Source organism: Anser anser, assembly GCF_964211835.1.
Source record: "Anser anser genome assembly, chromosome: 14".
Lineage (NCBI taxonomy): Eukaryota > Metazoa > Chordata > Aves > Anseriformes > Anatidae > Anser > Anser anser.
In genome coordinates, this window is record NC_139735.1 from 8,865,013 (window position 1) to 8,883,180 (window position 18,168).

General features: G+C 41.7%; 1 protein-coding gene across 6 annotated transcripts in view; it reads right to left on the bottom strand.

Annotated features, from left to right (window-relative positions):
* Nucleotides 1-18,168, bottom strand: part of RNF145 (ring finger protein 145) — a 44,709-nt gene that overhangs the window by 6,895 nt on the left and 19,646 nt on the right. For 3 of the 6 annotated variants that reach the window (XM_083798298.1, XM_083798295.1, XM_083798297.1), the window contains exons 4-8: nt 13,789-13,880; nt 11,916-12,083; nt 8,109-8,344; nt 4,492-4,667; nt 549-689 (exon numbers count right to left, since the gene is read on the bottom strand). In XM_083798298.1, coding sequence (XP_083654424.1) covers nt 549-689; nt 4,492-4,667; nt 8,109-8,344; nt 11,916-12,083; nt 13,789-13,880 — 813 coding nt within the window. The remainder of the gene's footprint in view (nt 1-548; nt 690-4,491; nt 4,668-8,108; nt 8,345-11,915; nt 12,084-13,788; nt 13,881-18,168) is intronic. The other 3 variants (XM_083798300.1, XM_083798296.1, XM_083798299.1) reach the window with 1 other exon arrangement.

Below are 18,168 nucleotides of genomic sequence, written 5' to 3' on the forward strand. Positions count from 1 at the left end.
ACTTTGGCCCTTAGGTACCGGCTGGAATAACTAAAAAACACACACAGGATCCCAACCCCATTTTAGCAAAGTTGAGATGAGCATTAGGAAAGAATCGGCTCCTATATTCTGGTTATTTCTCATAGTTACTTATAGGTGATCCATACAATGTTGTGTTTTAAGACTCCAAGATTAGTCATGTTTCACACATGACTACAGGGTAAATGAGGAAGTGTGAATGTGAAGTGTTTATATTATCCAAGCAAGTGGCAATTTTCCAGTGACTCACATTGATTGTCCTTAGTACCTTCATTAAACTCTGTAATTTTAAATCCCAAATAACAGCCCTGCACTTCTTACAAAAACTAACCATCTCCCAAGAAATTCTGTGACAAGCTGCATTTCACCTTGTATCCTTCCAATGCACATGCAGACTGGCATACAAAAAGCCTGTCACGGATACCCATGAGTTCATAAGTTAAAAAAAAAAAAGAATAAATACAAGCTGTATCATTTCTGTATAAATATTTTTTTGTCTGTTTAGACCCTAGACACAATGAGGCACTTACCTGTTCATAGCAGGGTCATTCATGAATGCTCGGTAACCCTGCAAGTAAAACTTGCAGAGAGTCAGAACTCCCAGAGCAACGAAGGAGACTGTGAAGACCAAGCCCAGCAATGAGTATGGAGTGCTACAGCATTCTGCAATACTGGGAGGAGAAAGAGGGAAAGAGGCAAAAAGAAAAGAACCATTAATCAAAAGCAATGTGAGGGACTCTCCCCTTGTCCTGTTAATGATGCAAGCTGGTTTTAAAGCACAATTAGACTGGCTTAATGAGAGTTAAAACCTCTACGCCACCATGGAACCCTCCTCTTAGTTTTTTTGTTTGTTTGTTTTCTTTGCGTTTTAACACTTCTTTTTAAGCCAAAACTACAGCACAGCTCCACAGCTAGTAATGCCTTCAGGCTGGAGCTGTGGCCATGCAGTGTGGTCTTCCCCTGTTCCCTCCTGTCCTTCCCTGCTGCTGTGCCACACGGTGGCACTGTCCTGCCTGCATACGGTTTTCACAGCCAGAATGCACTTGGGTTATTTGCTGAAATTTCAGCCAGCTACCAGAACCACAGAGTTAAAGCAGATGGATTCACTAAGGCACTTTCCACACAGACCTGCAATAGTGAAAACAAATGTCAGACTGATAAACACTGTTAGAAGACTGGAATTTTTTTGGCAGCGTTCCCATCAAGTTGAGGTAGGCAACACCTGTCTTTCAAAAACCTGAGTCAGAAGCAAAACAATGAAGAATGTTCTCCCTCAGCTGGGTTTTTCCTTTCTTTTTCTACAGCTGTAAAGTATCAAAAGATTGAGACTTCAGAATACATTGACGACACTGAGAATAGCTGAGTTACTACAGCTCCCTTACCTTAGGACTGCTCTTGTGCTGATCCTGGCACTGCGTTATTCGGAGCAGCCTAAGCCTCGGATGCCTTGGGCATCTGAGGAACAAGGCTGCCAGCACAAGGGGAGCACAGCGCAACGTAACACGTGTGCCAACACTCTGTAAAGAACTAGCTGTCAGCCAAGGATTAAACACCTGAAAATCCTCAGATACATAATCCAACATAATACACAAAAAAAAATCTTAGCTTGTCTAACAGGACAGTAGTCTTTTATGAGAGAAATGATAGTGGGCAAAAATGTGTCGCGCTAATTAACCAACTAAGAGTGCACCAGGCTAGCAGTCTGAAAAGACTAGTGTTTTGAGGAAGCATATCCTTCAAAAATAAACAAAGCACAACCAACAGATATTTACTTTGTCTCTTCTAGTGACTACCTGAACAGGAAAACTCCTTTGAAAGCAATTCACAACTAAATTCTGAAGTGTTTATGTACACTATTGGCAGTGTTTCCAGTAAACCTTCAAATTCAGCCTATTTACTAACCTGAGCAGGGCTGATAAAGCTTTCAAATGTTCCTGCCAGTCAAGGTAGCAAGAAATATAGTATTTAAATAAGCTATTTCTGTAGAATCTTTGAGGAACTCTAATTCAAAATAAGTTATCTTGGCCTTCCAACTGATGTCCAACCTTTCTTTCCTTGTCAGTTATTATAGGATTCTTCTTAAACTTTTTTCCCGATGATCTGCTGCCATGCAAGGGTCCCAGAGGAGCCTAAGAGCTCCAAGAGACTCCTGAAGAGCTCTGAGTGTTATATTTACGTCTCGAACACAAGTTTACAAATTGTCCTGAAGAGCTGAACACTTCAACATATCTCAAAAGTCACAGCAGTTACATACTCAAGGAAGAGATTTTGAGAGGAACAATAAGGACAATAAATGTACAGAACAGTCTTCAAACAGCAAATCAGCGAGCAAGAGCCCTCTAGTCTGTGAAGAACAGACCTGCTGCCTCTCCCATTTTTATAGAAAAGCTAAGAACCATTTGCTCTTTTCTTTCCCCAATACAAGAATTGGGGTGCACTGAATGAGACTATATGGATTCAAACAACCAAAATGTTGTTTTCGTTATACAGACCAAGCTGAGCTGTGAAACTACTTGGGTAGGATCTTTCAAACAACATAAGCACACATGGGTTCACAGGCAGACAGCAACAACCGATGGAAGAGAAGTCTTTTGAGGATTACTGAACAGTTATTAACCATACTGCAGCTTTACTTCTGAAGCCGCATGTGGGATTGGAAGAGTCCTAGGAAGTGTCCAGTTTGTTGAGTTATGGGTGGGTATCTTTCCAGGCACTCATTTGTGACCACCGCTGGAAACTGGATCCTGGGCTAGATCAGTATTTGGGCTGACCCAGTGCAGCCACTCTGGTGTTCTTGTCAATATCTGACACTGCTATAAAGCACACTCCAACTGCTCTCACCTGAACTCCAGCTACACTATTTTAAGTCGTCAGTACACTCAAAGGGCACAGGTGCAGAAGTCACTCACTTTCATGGAAGAGGATGTCTGTTCCATTTTGGTGAGCAGCCAGCACTACGGTGGCTGTTGTGGCTGAACTGGGAATTTTCATGAACTGTCGTGACCTGGTACTTCAGCTCCCTCCTGAGGAGTGAGAGGCTGTCAGTGGTACTACCCGAGTTTGTGTTTTTAAGGTGACTACGCTTGGATTTTTTTTTTTCTACTGTGACAGAACAAACACAAAGACCATTTTCACAGTTCTTCTGTGTTTTTGCAATTGCAGGTAGAACTTCAGAGATCAACCTGTACTTACTCACTCATGGAACAAGCTAATACAAGTCTGCAAGGCAGGCTTCCTGTTTTGCCATAAATAAGAGAAGTCTAACGATTTTGGCACAGGAATAAACTCAGTTACTAGGAAAAGGATAGCTTGCCTCACCTCTGCTAACTGCTAAATGCAGTGCTCTGTTGCAGCAAAATTAAAATTGCAGCAGAGATGAACAAGAGGAACAAACTTCAGACACCATTAGTTCAGCTGACAATCAGATAACACAGTTGGTGCTTTTACATAATGCAGTATGACAATGTAAGCAATTTTAATAGTACACGCAGTAAGATCTCTGGCTTTTCTCCTTAATGACAATGAATTTTGAGAGCTTAACACTATGACATCATATATGCACGCACAAAGGCAGGCAAAAATTAAGCAGCTGGAAAGCCTGATTGGAAAACTGTAGTGATGAGTAAGTTACTCAAGCAAGTTGCTACCCAAACAGCAGAACTAATGATGTACGGCCTCTAAAGGATATGTCCTGTTACCTGCGTGTTCAGACACCATCCCTTTTCTCCCCATCCCAGCATTACACAATATAATTTGCCTCACCCACCTTCTCCCGCAATATACCCAGTTCCTCTCTGCCCTACATGCGCCCTCCCTTTTGTATGCGGTGATCTCTAGTTAGACGAGAGTCAGCACAGGCACGTACAGCCTGGCCAGAATCCCTCAAATGCTGCCTTTCTCTCAGTGACAGCACTAACACACGCCTCTCTCCCTATAGCCAGTTTTTACCAGGCTTTTAGCAAATTGGTATTTTTAAGAGATTTACGCCTCTGCCAGATTAACCACTGGCCTCAAAAGTTACTTTAGGAGTTGGTTACTTCAGCTGACTGGATGAACTCGAGAACACGTCCCACAACAGAATGAAGAAGCAAGACATACAGGGATCAGAAAAGAATATAATCACAAATAAGGTACTGAACTAAATAACTTCAGCTGAGATATCTCAGACTTAAAAACGATTCGTATACTGAAAACAAACTTCTGGACCAAAGCTCTAATTACAGCTATTCCCTCATCAAAGAAACGTTTTGCTTTCTTTGGGAACTCCCCACGGTTGAACTAATGCTGCCTGAATGGAATCCATGCCTCTGAAGCTTAACAGGGTTTGCACACATGGTTGCTGAGATAAGGACAGGTATTTGCCTGGCACCCAAATTCAGTAAAAGCTGATCTACCTATTTAGTCTCTAAAAGAGCACACATTTCAGAACCTAGTCAAAACCTAAAAACAATTATTTGCAGACTAGTAAGTTACCTTGTCAAGAAGAGGAAGAGGAGCCTCTCTCTCGAGGCAGGCTGGTCCCGTGTACTGAAATAGGAATAGATCTGAAGAGCAAACAAGACGAGCCAAAACACCATGAAAAGAACCGGGACCACCAGCTGGTTCCACAAAGACATTCCCAGAGCCAGGAGACCATATACTTCCACCACCTGGGCAAGACAGAAAAAAACGCAGTTTGTTATTAGTTCGTGTCATCTGTAGTTTGATAACAAAAGGCTGTCTACCAATAAACCACAACAAAGGTAGGGTTAATTCACACGGCATTAGCTATCTCAAAGGAGAAGAGGGAAAGCCCAGACTCAGCAGTGACACGCTACCATCTGATCACCTATTTTACTTGAAGTACGAAGTACCTGACTGTGCACCGAACCACCAGAACAGCTGACTGCCCCTTCCTGTGAATAACTGGCTCGGAGCTGCTGACTGCAGCGCTCTCACAGCAAGAGGAACGAGGACACGCGCCTCCGGTCCACGTACAACCCACTCGGACCTTTTGCCCAGCTCAAGTCACAGCGTTGTTGTCTTCTCTATAGCTACTGCCAACTCACCACACATACTAGATAATGAAATGAGCCACACCACTTCAGCATAGTAAATCTGCTTTGCTGATCTGTTTTAAAGGAAAATATAAAATGTCTGAGATATTTAGCGTTAAGTACCTCAGAACGAACATGTACCAAACTCCTGACTGCTCCTAATCAACCAAGGGTTTTGAAGTTCACAGTTAAAAGCTATTTCAAAAGACTTTGAAGCTCAATTACATTTTTTGTATTGCAAAGACTAAGTTACAATGCAGTGATTTTCAAGAAGCTGGAGCTTCATATAGCTGGACTTAATATAAAACATCAAAAGGAAATCACTCAACTGCTTTTTCTTTATCATCTCCTTCCCACAACGATCGAAAATTTGCAATAGCTAGCAAACACATGAAAAAGTCTGTATTTCAACAAAACGTTAGAGAGTTGTCTACTTAGTCTTTCATGACCAGCATGAGGGATATTAACGTTCACGGGACCTGCTGCAGCATCTGCTGTGGCTGATGGACAAGCAGTATGCTGCTGGCAGGGATATGGTGCCAGGCTCCTGCTTTTAGCTTTGTGCAGACTTGTCAAGGAACTGTGTTTGCCCTCAGGAGACTCCCTTGGCCTCTCCCTTGGCCTGGGACCAATCCAAGCAATCCCACGCAGCTCCTGGCACAGCACTCCATCACATCAGAGACAGGTCAGCTATGCTCATAACGTAGGTTCATAACCATGAGGTATTTCTGTCATCTTCTGCAAGTAGGCAGCCAAGCTTCTAGACCTGCTTTTAAATTATACCGTCAGCTACAGTTTGAAATACACACACATGCAAAAAGCTGCTTTGGCCCACCTGGTAGGGCCATCCCCCCGTGGTGCTCCATTCAACAAACACTCCTGGTGTTTAACATCCTAATATTCAGTAAGTTTTGCCACTGATATCAAAACAGCAATCAATTCCAGCCTGCAACAGCAGTGAACTCACCAACACATCACTGAAGACTAACCACCACGCAAAGTTACAGCAATGGAATCACATAGAGGAGAACGTTCAACACAAAACAAGACAATATCCTTCTTTGGAATAAACACACTTAACTTCATTTGTAATCCCCTGCAGGCAGTTATACAAACACACACTGAGCCAACATTTTTTTTTCAGCTGTGTTTCAAGACCATATGCGAAGAGCAACAAGCGCTTTAAAAACAAAACTTTTGTTATCCCATTTCACCAATGCAAAACAAAAAACACTTGTACACAATTTTCCATTCCAATACACTCTCTACAATGTGCACTCAAAAAAGCATCATATGACTAATCAGTCTATTATAAATCCAGTGGCACTTTATGAACCCTGTCATTTTCTATGAATTTACAGGGAAGAAAAAAAACTTATGCCCTCTGCATAAGCAATTGGGAGAAAGAGTATTATCAGCATCCAAAGGCCATGCATACGGAATATTTCTTCCTCACGATTACAATCATGTAAGAGAGCCCAGCAAGATTTGAAATACCAGGAGAGGAGAAAAAAAAGGAAAATAAAATCAGAGACAAGCGATCCTAGAGATGAGAAGGCTTGTATAGCAACTTGACTTAGAATACAATTCTGACCCCAAGAAAAAAAGAAACTGTTCTCTCCCAAAATTTATTTGCAACTAAAACCTCCATATGAAGAAGTGTTTTAAACTTAAGTGTCTAATAAAAAACACTTACATGACTCAAATCCACATCATATTTTAATTTGACATCAAGAAGCCAAACTGCAAGTGTCCATGCAAATGGAAAATCGAAGTGCTGGTTTTACCCTGTTGTGAGCCTTCAAACTCTATAGAAGAGGAGGAGCATCTATTTCACACCACGTTAGTGAGTGCTCTCTCTTTAAAAGGAAATGGTAAGCATTATTTTTATATTCTCCCTGGAAAACATGGATATTGAAGCCTTGCCAGTCAGCTCCTGAATTTGTTCTTATCAGCAAATCTACAAGCTGGTTATGGGCAAGATCAGACCATGTTAGGTGCTGTACAAGCACAGAAGGATAATCTTGCTCCAAAGACCAATTACACGCAAAATAAATAACTAGACAATAATTATCAAGATGACAGGCTGAGGCCTTGGCACTCCAGACACCTCCTGCTGCCAAGTTTTTGTTTGTGTATGACAGATATGACAGCAACGAAGAGATTTAAAGAGGGCTTTGAAAGAGCTTAGCAAGTTAGTTTTCAGGCTGCTTCTGGAATGAAGAAGCAAGTCAGAAAACCAAAGGCTTGGTCTGAAAAAAAATCAGCAACTGGTGAGAGGAGAACTAGCGGGTCAGTCAAAATCCTCAAAATCCAGTAAGCATCAATCTTTTACACTGAGATATATGGAAGGAGACATTATCTGTATAAAAATAAGATGCGTGTATGTGAGGCATGATGTTTCTCTAACGTTAACAAAGCGTCTTTTCAAACAAATATACATTAGATGTCAAAGTGTTAACAAAATGGATACGTGTCAGATCAGTCTTCTCTGTTTCTGGTAACTCAGAGATCCTAGCAATGCTGCTGTTCTAAACCAAATGCTACAGACCTTTCAACCTTTCACATCACAGCCCCAGCCACAGTCAAGATCAGCTTCACTGTTACTCCCAACTGAACACTACCATTACAAATGCTTTTTATACAAAATATATTTCTTAAAATGAACAGCCAATGTAATTAATACACGGGTAGTACCTTACTCATTTAATGAAGCACTAATTCCATTCTACCACAATCCTGTCTTTTAGCCTGGATTTCAAGAAGGACTAAGTGAAATCCAAGCAAAGTGGACATGCTCAGCTAGCCAGGAGCATAACTCAGGCTAATGAATTGTGCTGAATGCCTGAACTGCTTACCCATATCAATTGTAAGCTAACAAAAGTTAAAGAAAGGGGATGCTATGGATTGGAACACATTTGTTTTTCTAAGAAAACATGAGTTACCACACAAAAACAGATGCACAGGAAATAGTCAAACTACTTATTTTATTACTTCTTTCCTGCAAAAAAAAGCTCAGGCCAAGGACAATAAAATCATTCCACTCAGTCTTACCTGGACAAGCTCTCTGTATGCAGACTTTGCCAAGTTATAGGGCACCAGAAGATTTGATGCCAGAAAGTAGAGAACTTCCAAACCAGTGAAAATCATGGCAAATTTGTTGATGACGACGATGGTTTCCAACGGGACAAGGCAGAGCCGTGCCAGCAGAGGGAGCATGTGAGCAGAGAAGAGCCAGATCTGTTTTGTTTTCATGACGCAGGAGCAGAGCGTACATACCACCAGCTGACCTGAAAACGAGACAGAGTCTTTTATAATCAAGCTGATTATCCCCTTCAGGAAAAACGTATTTTAATTCGTTATCTTCCCCTAACACAGTTATCAACATCCAGCATATTATGACAGCTCTAACTAGGACATATCTGTTACGAAACTGGGCTCCTCTGCGTCTTCTGCTGGGTCATAAAACTTACAATTTTCAAACTATGTGAAGTGTATGCTTTCACTATACAGATTAGTGAGATGTTAACCCAAAACACGCAGAATCATATTCAGATTAATACGAAGTCCCAGGAGTAAATCATGCTGTGGATGACTTGACAAGTCACCCTTTTTTTTCCCCATAACATCCGAGCTCAGCCTAAATCCCACCAGTATCTTTGTGCACAGCAGAGGCTTTTCTGAAGCCCAGCTATATGACTATTTCATCCTGATCCATGCAAAACAGTAATCAGAGGTCCCAAATGGCTTTTGGAACAACAATATTTATACTGTCAAGAGGAATTACAGGCCAAGAACACTAACAGGAGACAGCCAGGTCAGCAGCTGAGACTTCAATAATTTCATAATGCCCTGGGGCAGTTGCTCAAAATTATCAGTGAAGCTTGCAAGTGACAGATAATTAACAACTAAATTCTCTTTAACAGTTGGTGGGGGCACAAGAATGTCTTTCTCACACACACAGAGATTTGGAGGATGGTATTTCTAGAGCAGACCCCTCCCGTATAACTGCTCCCATTACAGTCAGTGGAACCTGCACCCTTTATCTCAGAGGAAGCAGACTGGAGCCAAATTTACATTGTCTGGGTAAGAACATTTCTCACTCATCATTTTGCAGTAAGAGAAATGCTTGTTTCACTGTTTAAAAGCAGAACCTTGTGAACTGACACAGGTGGTGAACATCTGGAAGCCACGCTACATGGTACCAAACCCAAGTGTTTATGGCCTGCTTTGGACACCCCCCCCCCCCCCCCAACACTAATCTGTGTGTTTCGCAGCTCTTGGCGGAACCAGGAGCTAGCCTTAGCAAAGCACAGCGTAACAAAGCCAAGACCAGAACATCTCTAGGCCTCAGCTAACTCCATGCGCTTGCATAACCTTATGGACCTTGTAAGCCCTTCTGGACGCCTTAGGGAGGGAAATTGGGAGAGGAGAAATAGAACCAGCATTTCTCTCATCCTGCCCAACTTCCCCACCCAGTAAAGGCCTTCTGCTTTCAAAATAACTGGAGCCAAACTGAAAGCAGACCTCTAAACTCTACCACTTAAACATACAAAGGTCTTCCTCCTTCACACTGTCCTCTTTCAAGTTTAAATCCTACCCTCAATTTGCTAGGTGTAGTTTTGAATTACCTTAAGTCTTTTCAGAACAAGCACGCTTGCTTTCAGCAAGATATATTACCGGTATTTTGGGTCACGAGCCTCTGAGAAAGTTACTCTACTCATCATTCAACAGACTCCAGCTCTGAAGCACTCTCTCTGCTCTGTTGTTCTCTGCCCACACGCAGGTTGCTACAACCCCAGTTAAGACACCACCAGCACGCTGCTGTGCCGTAACGTTCGGGGCCTGGCACAATCGGCCAGCAAGGATTTCTGCGACTCATGGTAACTAAGGCAACCCAGCTTCACACACAAAGGGACACCAACACCAGCTTCTGATATGTTCTTCGGGATTTAGTAAGCGTCGTCATCTGAAACGGAATGCTGTAACCCACCACACTTAACAATCCGGTGCTCCCTGGGATAACTGTGGGGTTCTCCAGTCATGAAATAGGACCTCTGGTTCCAGTCTCACCTCATGGAAGAGCAACCCCTGCTTTCCTCCAGGTGTGACGTGCCAAGGGTGCTGGTCATGTCTGCTAAGCATTCTCTGCTTCCCACGTCTTCAGTCTAAACACTGCTTGGAAGTCACTTGTCAGGCAAAAGAGACCTGTGCACCATCAAGTGAAACACATGGAGCACTTGCTCTTGAGGCCTTGAGCTCCCTCCCAAAGCTTGCCTTGCTGATTCTCAGCCCTTTCAGGAAGGGCCCAAACAGGCAACGGAGCTTTTAGTGACAGGTACTTCTCATTTTTAACGGGGTAGCAGCACCTTCCTTCAGGACAACCTCTCTGTGCCGTACATCATAGCTTATCTCCAAGTAGGGCTGTACACGGTGCGAGATCGCATACATGGCTGCAGTTCCAGTCAGAAGAAATTACCTTGTAACTCATACCACGTCACCAAAAAACTTAAATCCTCAAGCTACCTGCTGAGACTAGTAAATCCAGCTGAACAGTTGCACTCTGTAAACTTCGATGCTGTGGACTGAAGACCGCCAGACAGAGCTAATGAGCCCAACATCTGGAACCCTGCTGCAGGACACCAGGCTCCTCTGCTAGGGAATGAAGCAATAAGGAAGAAATCTATTGCCTTAAGTTCCTGCCTGTTCTTTTCCCTTCCCCAAACCTCCACAAATACATTAAACCGTGCTGACAGACAGCCAAAGCCTCTCAGCTAGTAAGCTAATGGAAAATGTGCGGTAAGCCAGCCGATGTGGTAGAGTCACTCCCACTTTTAGAAGGGAGCTCTTTACTTCACTCTCCGTTTTAAAAAGCTGATGTTACCAAATTCCCTGGTTACCACATTAACTGCCTGACAAAAAGCAGGATGTCTCCAAGTTAATATATGCTCCCGCTACTGTGCACTAAGAACTAAGAAAAAAAATCTTCAGGGTAGCATCACTTCGAAACCACGCAGCTTTGCAACATAACAGCTGATGTTCTCACAAGGTGGAACACTCATCCAAGAGGCAGTCTTCTCAGCTGTTTATTTCTTCCATCCAGCATGACAAGCAACTTCAGAGCGTATTAGTAACCCTAGTTAATAGTTATTGGACTGAATTAGATCTGGGGGAAGAACTGACCGAGAGTGCCCATCCAAAAAGCACTAATGAATATAACCATTATTAAAGATTAAATTTGAGACCCAAGTGGCGTACTGTACTCCACCCTTTTAATTCTGACCACAGCTTTTGGGTGACAGATCTCTATCAGTAGCATGATTATTCCCCATGCACCTGCCTCAGTGCCTTTGTCAACAATGCTACACAACAATGCTCTGGCAGAACACACAAGAAAAAGACGGAGCAAGGCACCCATATATATTAATTTTGCTGCAAAGATGACAGTTCAGTGCAGTACACTCCTGAGACATGGCAGACTGCACTGGATAAACACCTCAGTGTGTAACAAATTTGAGAAAGTATTTCATATTTACACAAAACACCGTCAAGCCTCAAAGCCCACTTACGTAGGACTTCCCCAAAGAAGACCATTTGCCATCAAGACTAGAATTAGACTTTCAAGTTGGCTTTAAAAGAACAGGAAAAATTAATAATGAGGATATTATTAAAAATTAATAATTTATTATTATAAAATTAATAATGAGGATACACACACTTGCTAGTACAGTCAGTACCTATTTTTGAAAAACAATTACAATAAGCAGACACTTCAGTCTGCCCCCCAGTACAACCCGACACTGAATTGGACAAATACAGCTGTATCATCTTTTTCTAGCTCACACATAATCCACACGAAACCTGAATGATGCATCCTGGGATACTGATGGGCTACGACTCCCGGTTTAGTTTCTGCATAACCGTTACTGAATGGCATAACGCCTCCTGACCTCTTCCTGCCCGGTCCTGCCTGCTGCTTTGTGAAGCTCTCTGAGGGATTCTGCTTTAGCACGGGACCCTGCATCGCACCTGAGAGAGATTCAAAGAACTAATTACAAACATTTTCTCGCTGAAACATACTAAAGGCTTTCGCTGTACTTTGGTGTCATTCCACAAGACAGCAAAATTTAGCATACCTAGAAATTCAGAAGAGAGGCAAAGTGATCTCTAAATATTTCCTTTTCTTGGAAAACACCAACGTTATTTCTATATAAAAATATTAAAAGCAACGACAAATCCCAAATTTAAAAGTGGGGATGCTGGCAGGCAGGGAATGTATATATTCTGCTAGACCTAACATACTGGAAAGAAGTAAGCTCATTTAAATCTCTCAGTAGCAGCTGCAAGTAAACAGGAAGCAGCTGAGTTTTGTCAACAGTCCACGGCTGACTAAATCTGTCAATAATCTGATGAAAACCATAGACCTTAGTGAAAGGAATTAGAGAAGGTTTTTCTTCTGACTTTGTCTTTGGCTTATTTTTAAAATACACACAGCGCATGCATTCCAATATCCTCTCAGCAGAGCATATGGTACGGTGTAGCAACCTTAACACTGAATTTATTCTCTTCCAAAATTCATTTGAGAGGGGAGGGTAAGGGAAGAGCGTAGAAAGCCCAATCCTTCAGGAATTTACCTAAACATCTCAAAGAAGTAGTCATCTCTGCCTTTCATGAAACACAATTTAAATGTAGTTTTGAGCTGTTACTCCTTAATGCTTTCATTAGAAACAGCCCCGGAAGTCGATTTAAAAATAAACAGAAGTAGCCTGTAGGCCCATGCACACATCCACAAATCTATTGCACCTGTTTTTTTTTGTAAGAGCGTGAAAACACTTATCTATAAAGACAATACAGAATAAATGCCTGTACAACGCTTCCAAAGATAAAAAATACTATTGAAATTTCTACAGGACTTTCCATCCAAGGAGTTTTCCAGACAGACAATCCAGTCATGCTGAACCAGACTGCGAGTCTCAGAAGTACACGGAGGCAGAATGCTGTATTTAGGAAGCATAATTCTAGAAATAGTAAATACAGAAGTACTAAACAATCTCAGTACTATTTGTTGAAAGAAATTATATGCTATCAGAAGTGTCCTGCTACTACAAACTGAAGTGATTGCTTACACGAGATCCTTGGATCTTTCTCCTTTCATTCCTTATGCCTTGATGCTATCATAGGGATAGACAGGGATACAGAGAAAAAAAAAAAAGCTTTCTTTTAAAAATACCTGATGTGCCTACTGGGGTAAACTAACTCCTCTAAGAACTTCTGATTTCACCCAAACTCCTGGGCATGAACTTAAAGTGCTTCTATAAGAAAATATACACAATCTACTTTCCCTACTCCACCAATTTACAACACATTTCTAATTTCAGATCCACAGTTAGGAAGAACACAGCACAGACAAGCATGAATTTCAATAAACTGCACCTTTACAAAAGTGTAATGGGTTTATTAGGAAGCCCGTATAAATCTGAAAGATTTAAGTCTAACATTAAATTTTAAAAATTTCCAAAACAGATCTAAAGTAAGGAATTGTTGGTAAATTAATGGCACATACAGAGCCAAGCAGGACACATCTACCCTTCCATACTTCTTGCAATATTAATGAGGATCACAGCTACTAAAAGTGACACAGAAATTTGAAACCAAGAGGTGAAACACGCACAGGTTTCCATGAAGAGAATTAGGCAGAGCTCTCCCCTGCATTACAAATATCTAAATCACTTACCTACTAAAGCAGTCATGAAACGATTCATTGAGAGAGGCTCCAAGTACATTGGCCCTTCATACCCTGATTCCAATTCACTTCTCACGTAATCCCTAAAAAAAATAAAACCACAAAAATATTAAGATCCTTCTGACCAGACAAGAAGCAATTCACTCATTCCACAGACACGTAACCTCAGTGTATGTTACAGTCAATTAAGTAAATTACGAAAAGCAATATTAACACTACTGTTATGGCAGCCTCAGTGATCAAAGGATCTAACCGAAGCATGACTTTAGCGAGGGATGTATTATCTGTAATTAGACTCACTGTCACAGCTGTAAAAGTCCTTTGGGACACCCAAGCTGCTCTTCAGAAGGTGGCCTGAAACTGCTTATTGACAAAGCCTCTTAAGCACATTCCATTTTTAAGTTCCCTTATTAAGTGGTTCTTCTTCCTAATCTTAATTTATTTTCCCACCAGCTTCATGTGAAAAGGCCTTCCAACGTAATGGTCACAGTGTTTTGCACAAATCTCTTTGCACTGTTTTAAAAAAATAGCTATGAAGGCAAAGTGACAATCACAGAAGACCAGGGACAGGGTCGCTTCATAATCCTTTCATCCAACAAGATTTCAAAAATTTAGCTGTATCCTGGGGAAGTCAGGGGGACCAACCGGATGCCCTCAAACCAAGGGACCACAAGTGGCAGACGGAGTCTGAAAATCTGACGGGACCTCTGTAACTTCTCTCAGAAGTGGGCTAGGAGGGGGGTGCTCAGGAAATCAAAGAAAAAAGTAAGAACCCTAGGAGAGCGGGCACTCTGCCTGCTGTTGGTGATCATCTCATCTCCACCTTCGAGCAGGCTAACCTGTGTAACAGCAATGCAAGTCAAATACAAACTTCACACAAAGAGCAAACATTTTGCACTTTCAGAAGATAATCCTGGAACAGCAGGGCAGTAATTCTCCAATGGCTCGTTAATCCCCTGCCATGAGACAGCGGGCGATCCTCGTGACCCTGCGGATCCGCATCTTCAGCCCCTTTTTCTGCCTCGTCTTGAGACCCTCCGGTACCCACTCCTCGCGTGGCTGCTGCTGCACCCTCGTTGTGACCCTGCCAACTCCACCGGCAGCAGCACCACAGCCCCTGATCCCATCTGGCCGAGACTGTCCGGCCGTTCGCGTCCAGCTGCAGCACGTCCCAGGAATGCCAGACACAGACATTCAGCTGACCCCGCGTGGAGCTAGCAGAGTCTATTTGCTCGAGGGGCATGGCACGACAGAATTACGTATTTATTTACATCAGTCAGGCAATCCACACCTGCTGCAAACAGATGCAGGCAAAGCAAAGCAAGCAAGACTGGAAATGACAACCAATGTACGAATTGCTCTTTATACTTCAAGTGGAAAAAAAAATGCAAGGCAGTGCTACTGGAAGCATCCGCTTTTCCCCAGAAATGTGGAAAAACACTCTGGTTCTAGCATCATCTCGCTACTCCAAGCTAAGGTATTCGCATTTTCATTTGCAAAAACTCTCTGGAATTCAAGACATAAATCTCAAAGTACTAAAACAAACACTTCAAAGCCTGTTCTTCATAGCTGACAACGCTGCCTACTCACAGCAGCTTTTCAAGTGTCATAGTATATGCGAGGTATGTCGACATGGGCTCTTTAGTCTGTAACCTACAATTAAAAACACATGAAGATGGAAAAGGCAGCTAAGATGACTGATTCTGCATAGAACATTTCCCCTTGTTATCAAGCCAAAGATAAGCACAAGGGGTTTTTTCAACCTTTAAACACGCAAAAGGATGTAATCTTTGGGACGAAGTTGTGTATTTTTGTTTACGCGAATCTGCAGAAAACACTTTCTGACAGCATTTGCAAAGCAGACAGGATAATCCATCAGAGTTGGAGAGAGGAAAAAAAAAAAAAAGTCCCACCACAGATTTTCTCTGAATTTGCAACATGCTGAAGATGGCTTTTTGTATTAGCAATATCATGCTCCATCCTCAAATTGAAGGTGAAAATGCTGGCTATTTCTAAATTGCTAGAAGGAAAGCAGTGAAGACATCAAGCTTTTTCTACATCTGTCAGGAAACAGGTTACAAAATCATCCAGAATACCAACTGTAGCGAGAAAACCTTGCACAACTTAGCCAAGATGTACCACCAAAGCTGCACGTATAGTTGGTTCCTTTACAGCAGGAACGTGTCTGGAGACGACCCAAATCCTCCCAAGCTACATTTCTTGCCCTTGTCTGATTCAGTCATCTGCACAGAGGACTATACTTGGCTTCACTCTTTAAGTACCTTTCTTTAATTGAGAGTTTAAGGCCTGCCAGCCTAGAGAAGCAATGCTTTAAGGTCTCCTAAATTTTTTAAACAGTATTTGTAGATGATGTCTAAATAAGAAAAAGCAGTGATTCTCTTATTATAAGTGCAAACACAAGGATCTTTTGGCACAGACACCAATCAGAAGATGCCTGGAACAGCTGCAGTGCCATACAAGATGCTGAGAAGAGCAAGTGCATGCACTCAATTTTGATCAATTAAAACTGTATTAAGCTGCAGCTTTTACATCGGGGAATTGTTCACTTTACTGCAGCAATGTAAGAAAACAAGAATGCTAAAATCATTATTTACTAGTTAATGAAATGACTGAAACTACGTTATTACTTCAGAAAATTAGGGCGTAAGAATAAAACTGAGATCAGATCGCCTGCTGTTTATTCTGTGGATGCACTCCCAGCCTCATTTAATCAAACTGCTGGACTGTTAACATATAATCACGGCCAGCCACGACTAGCATTGCTCTGAAAAGGTAAAGAGATACAGTGCCTCACACATGACCCCTTTTTTGTTACTGAAAGCACAGAAAGGTCTTCTGTTACTAAAGATGTGCTTTGTAATTGACAGGCATAAGGAACTGTGGTTATCTGACCTGAGTCATATTGCCGGCATTTACTGTGGCTGATTAATCTTCGCTGTTAACATCAAACACACACAGTCGTAGGTATTGAATGGCTACAGATATCCTTAAAATTAAAAACATCTTTAAAGATTATCCATAAGTAATGATTCAGTCCCTCACTCCCTGCCTTCTCCTCCTTCTCCCCCTCCCACTCCCTCTCCTCAAATCTTCTCACCCTAAGCTCTATCAGGTTCAACATCTGGAATGTAATCATAACAAAACAGCAAAACATGAAATAATCTAAGGATGCTTTTTTTTTTTTTAGCATAAACAGCATGTTTAATTGCATCGTTTCTTTTCTGCACGATAACTGCATCATTTCTTTTCCCCAGTTTTATTGTTGCTACTGGGGAGAAGAAATGTGATCCTTTTAAGCAAGACATTCATGCAGCTACATAAAAAAAAGAAAAAAAATACATTTTCCTTGTCAAGAGCAGCAGGATTTTATTTTCTAAAGCTGACTTCTCCTTTTTCCATAAACAGATGGTGAATTATCTCTACCCAAATTGCCAGGCTAACATGTCACATATAAACGCAGCGCCGCCTTGGACTCTCCCAAGTGCTCATGAGCATTAGCTAATCAATCCGCACACATTAAGGTAAGTCCCAGTTTTGCAGATGAGGAAGCAAACGCTAAGAAGTTAAGTGATTGTCAAGGTCACACAGACCTGGAAGTCTGAAGTCAGAGCTTAACTATAAAATTCAGATCTTCTTATTCCTAGACTTGCAGCTGAACCACAAGCTATTTCTGGGTAGAAAAACAGCACTGAAAGCTGCAGTCTTTCAACAGCTCAGAATTTCCAGGACACTGCAGAGTCACAAGTGCCAGCTGATTTTGGTCTTGTTCTATAATTTGCATTAACCAAACTGGCCTCAATATGGGATCTCTTCATCCGTCTTAAATAGCATCCCGACTGGTAGCGTACGAGCAGTGCACTGCAAGTTTTCAGTTCTAAGCAGATTTATTAACAACAAAAAAAATCAGGAACAGTTTGCACATGTGATTTCTGTATGTCTTACCATGATCAGTCTGCTAAATAGAGACGTCAGCTGGAATTGGATAGCCTCATCAATAAGAGGTACAGCTCCAGTAACAGAGTTCATCTGTGTTAGTTACACTTCACTATTTTCAGTATGAAAACTAATTGGATTCAAAAATTCTTTTGAAAAGCTAATTCAAGTGTCACTCCCTGCATTATACAAAGGCTGGTGCTGAGATCCCCTTGAACAGTGCTTCCTTCCAAACCAAGTCAGTTTTATATTTAGGGAATGGGTAAGCACACTCTAAAGTGCTAGAAGCTGCATTTGCTATGCAAAATAGCTAGGGAATACTGCTGGACTATTTGAATCTCAGACATCTTTTAATTAAATATTTTTGTGCCAGTTGATGCAAGATTTAATTAAAGTCTTTATTAACACACTCCAGAA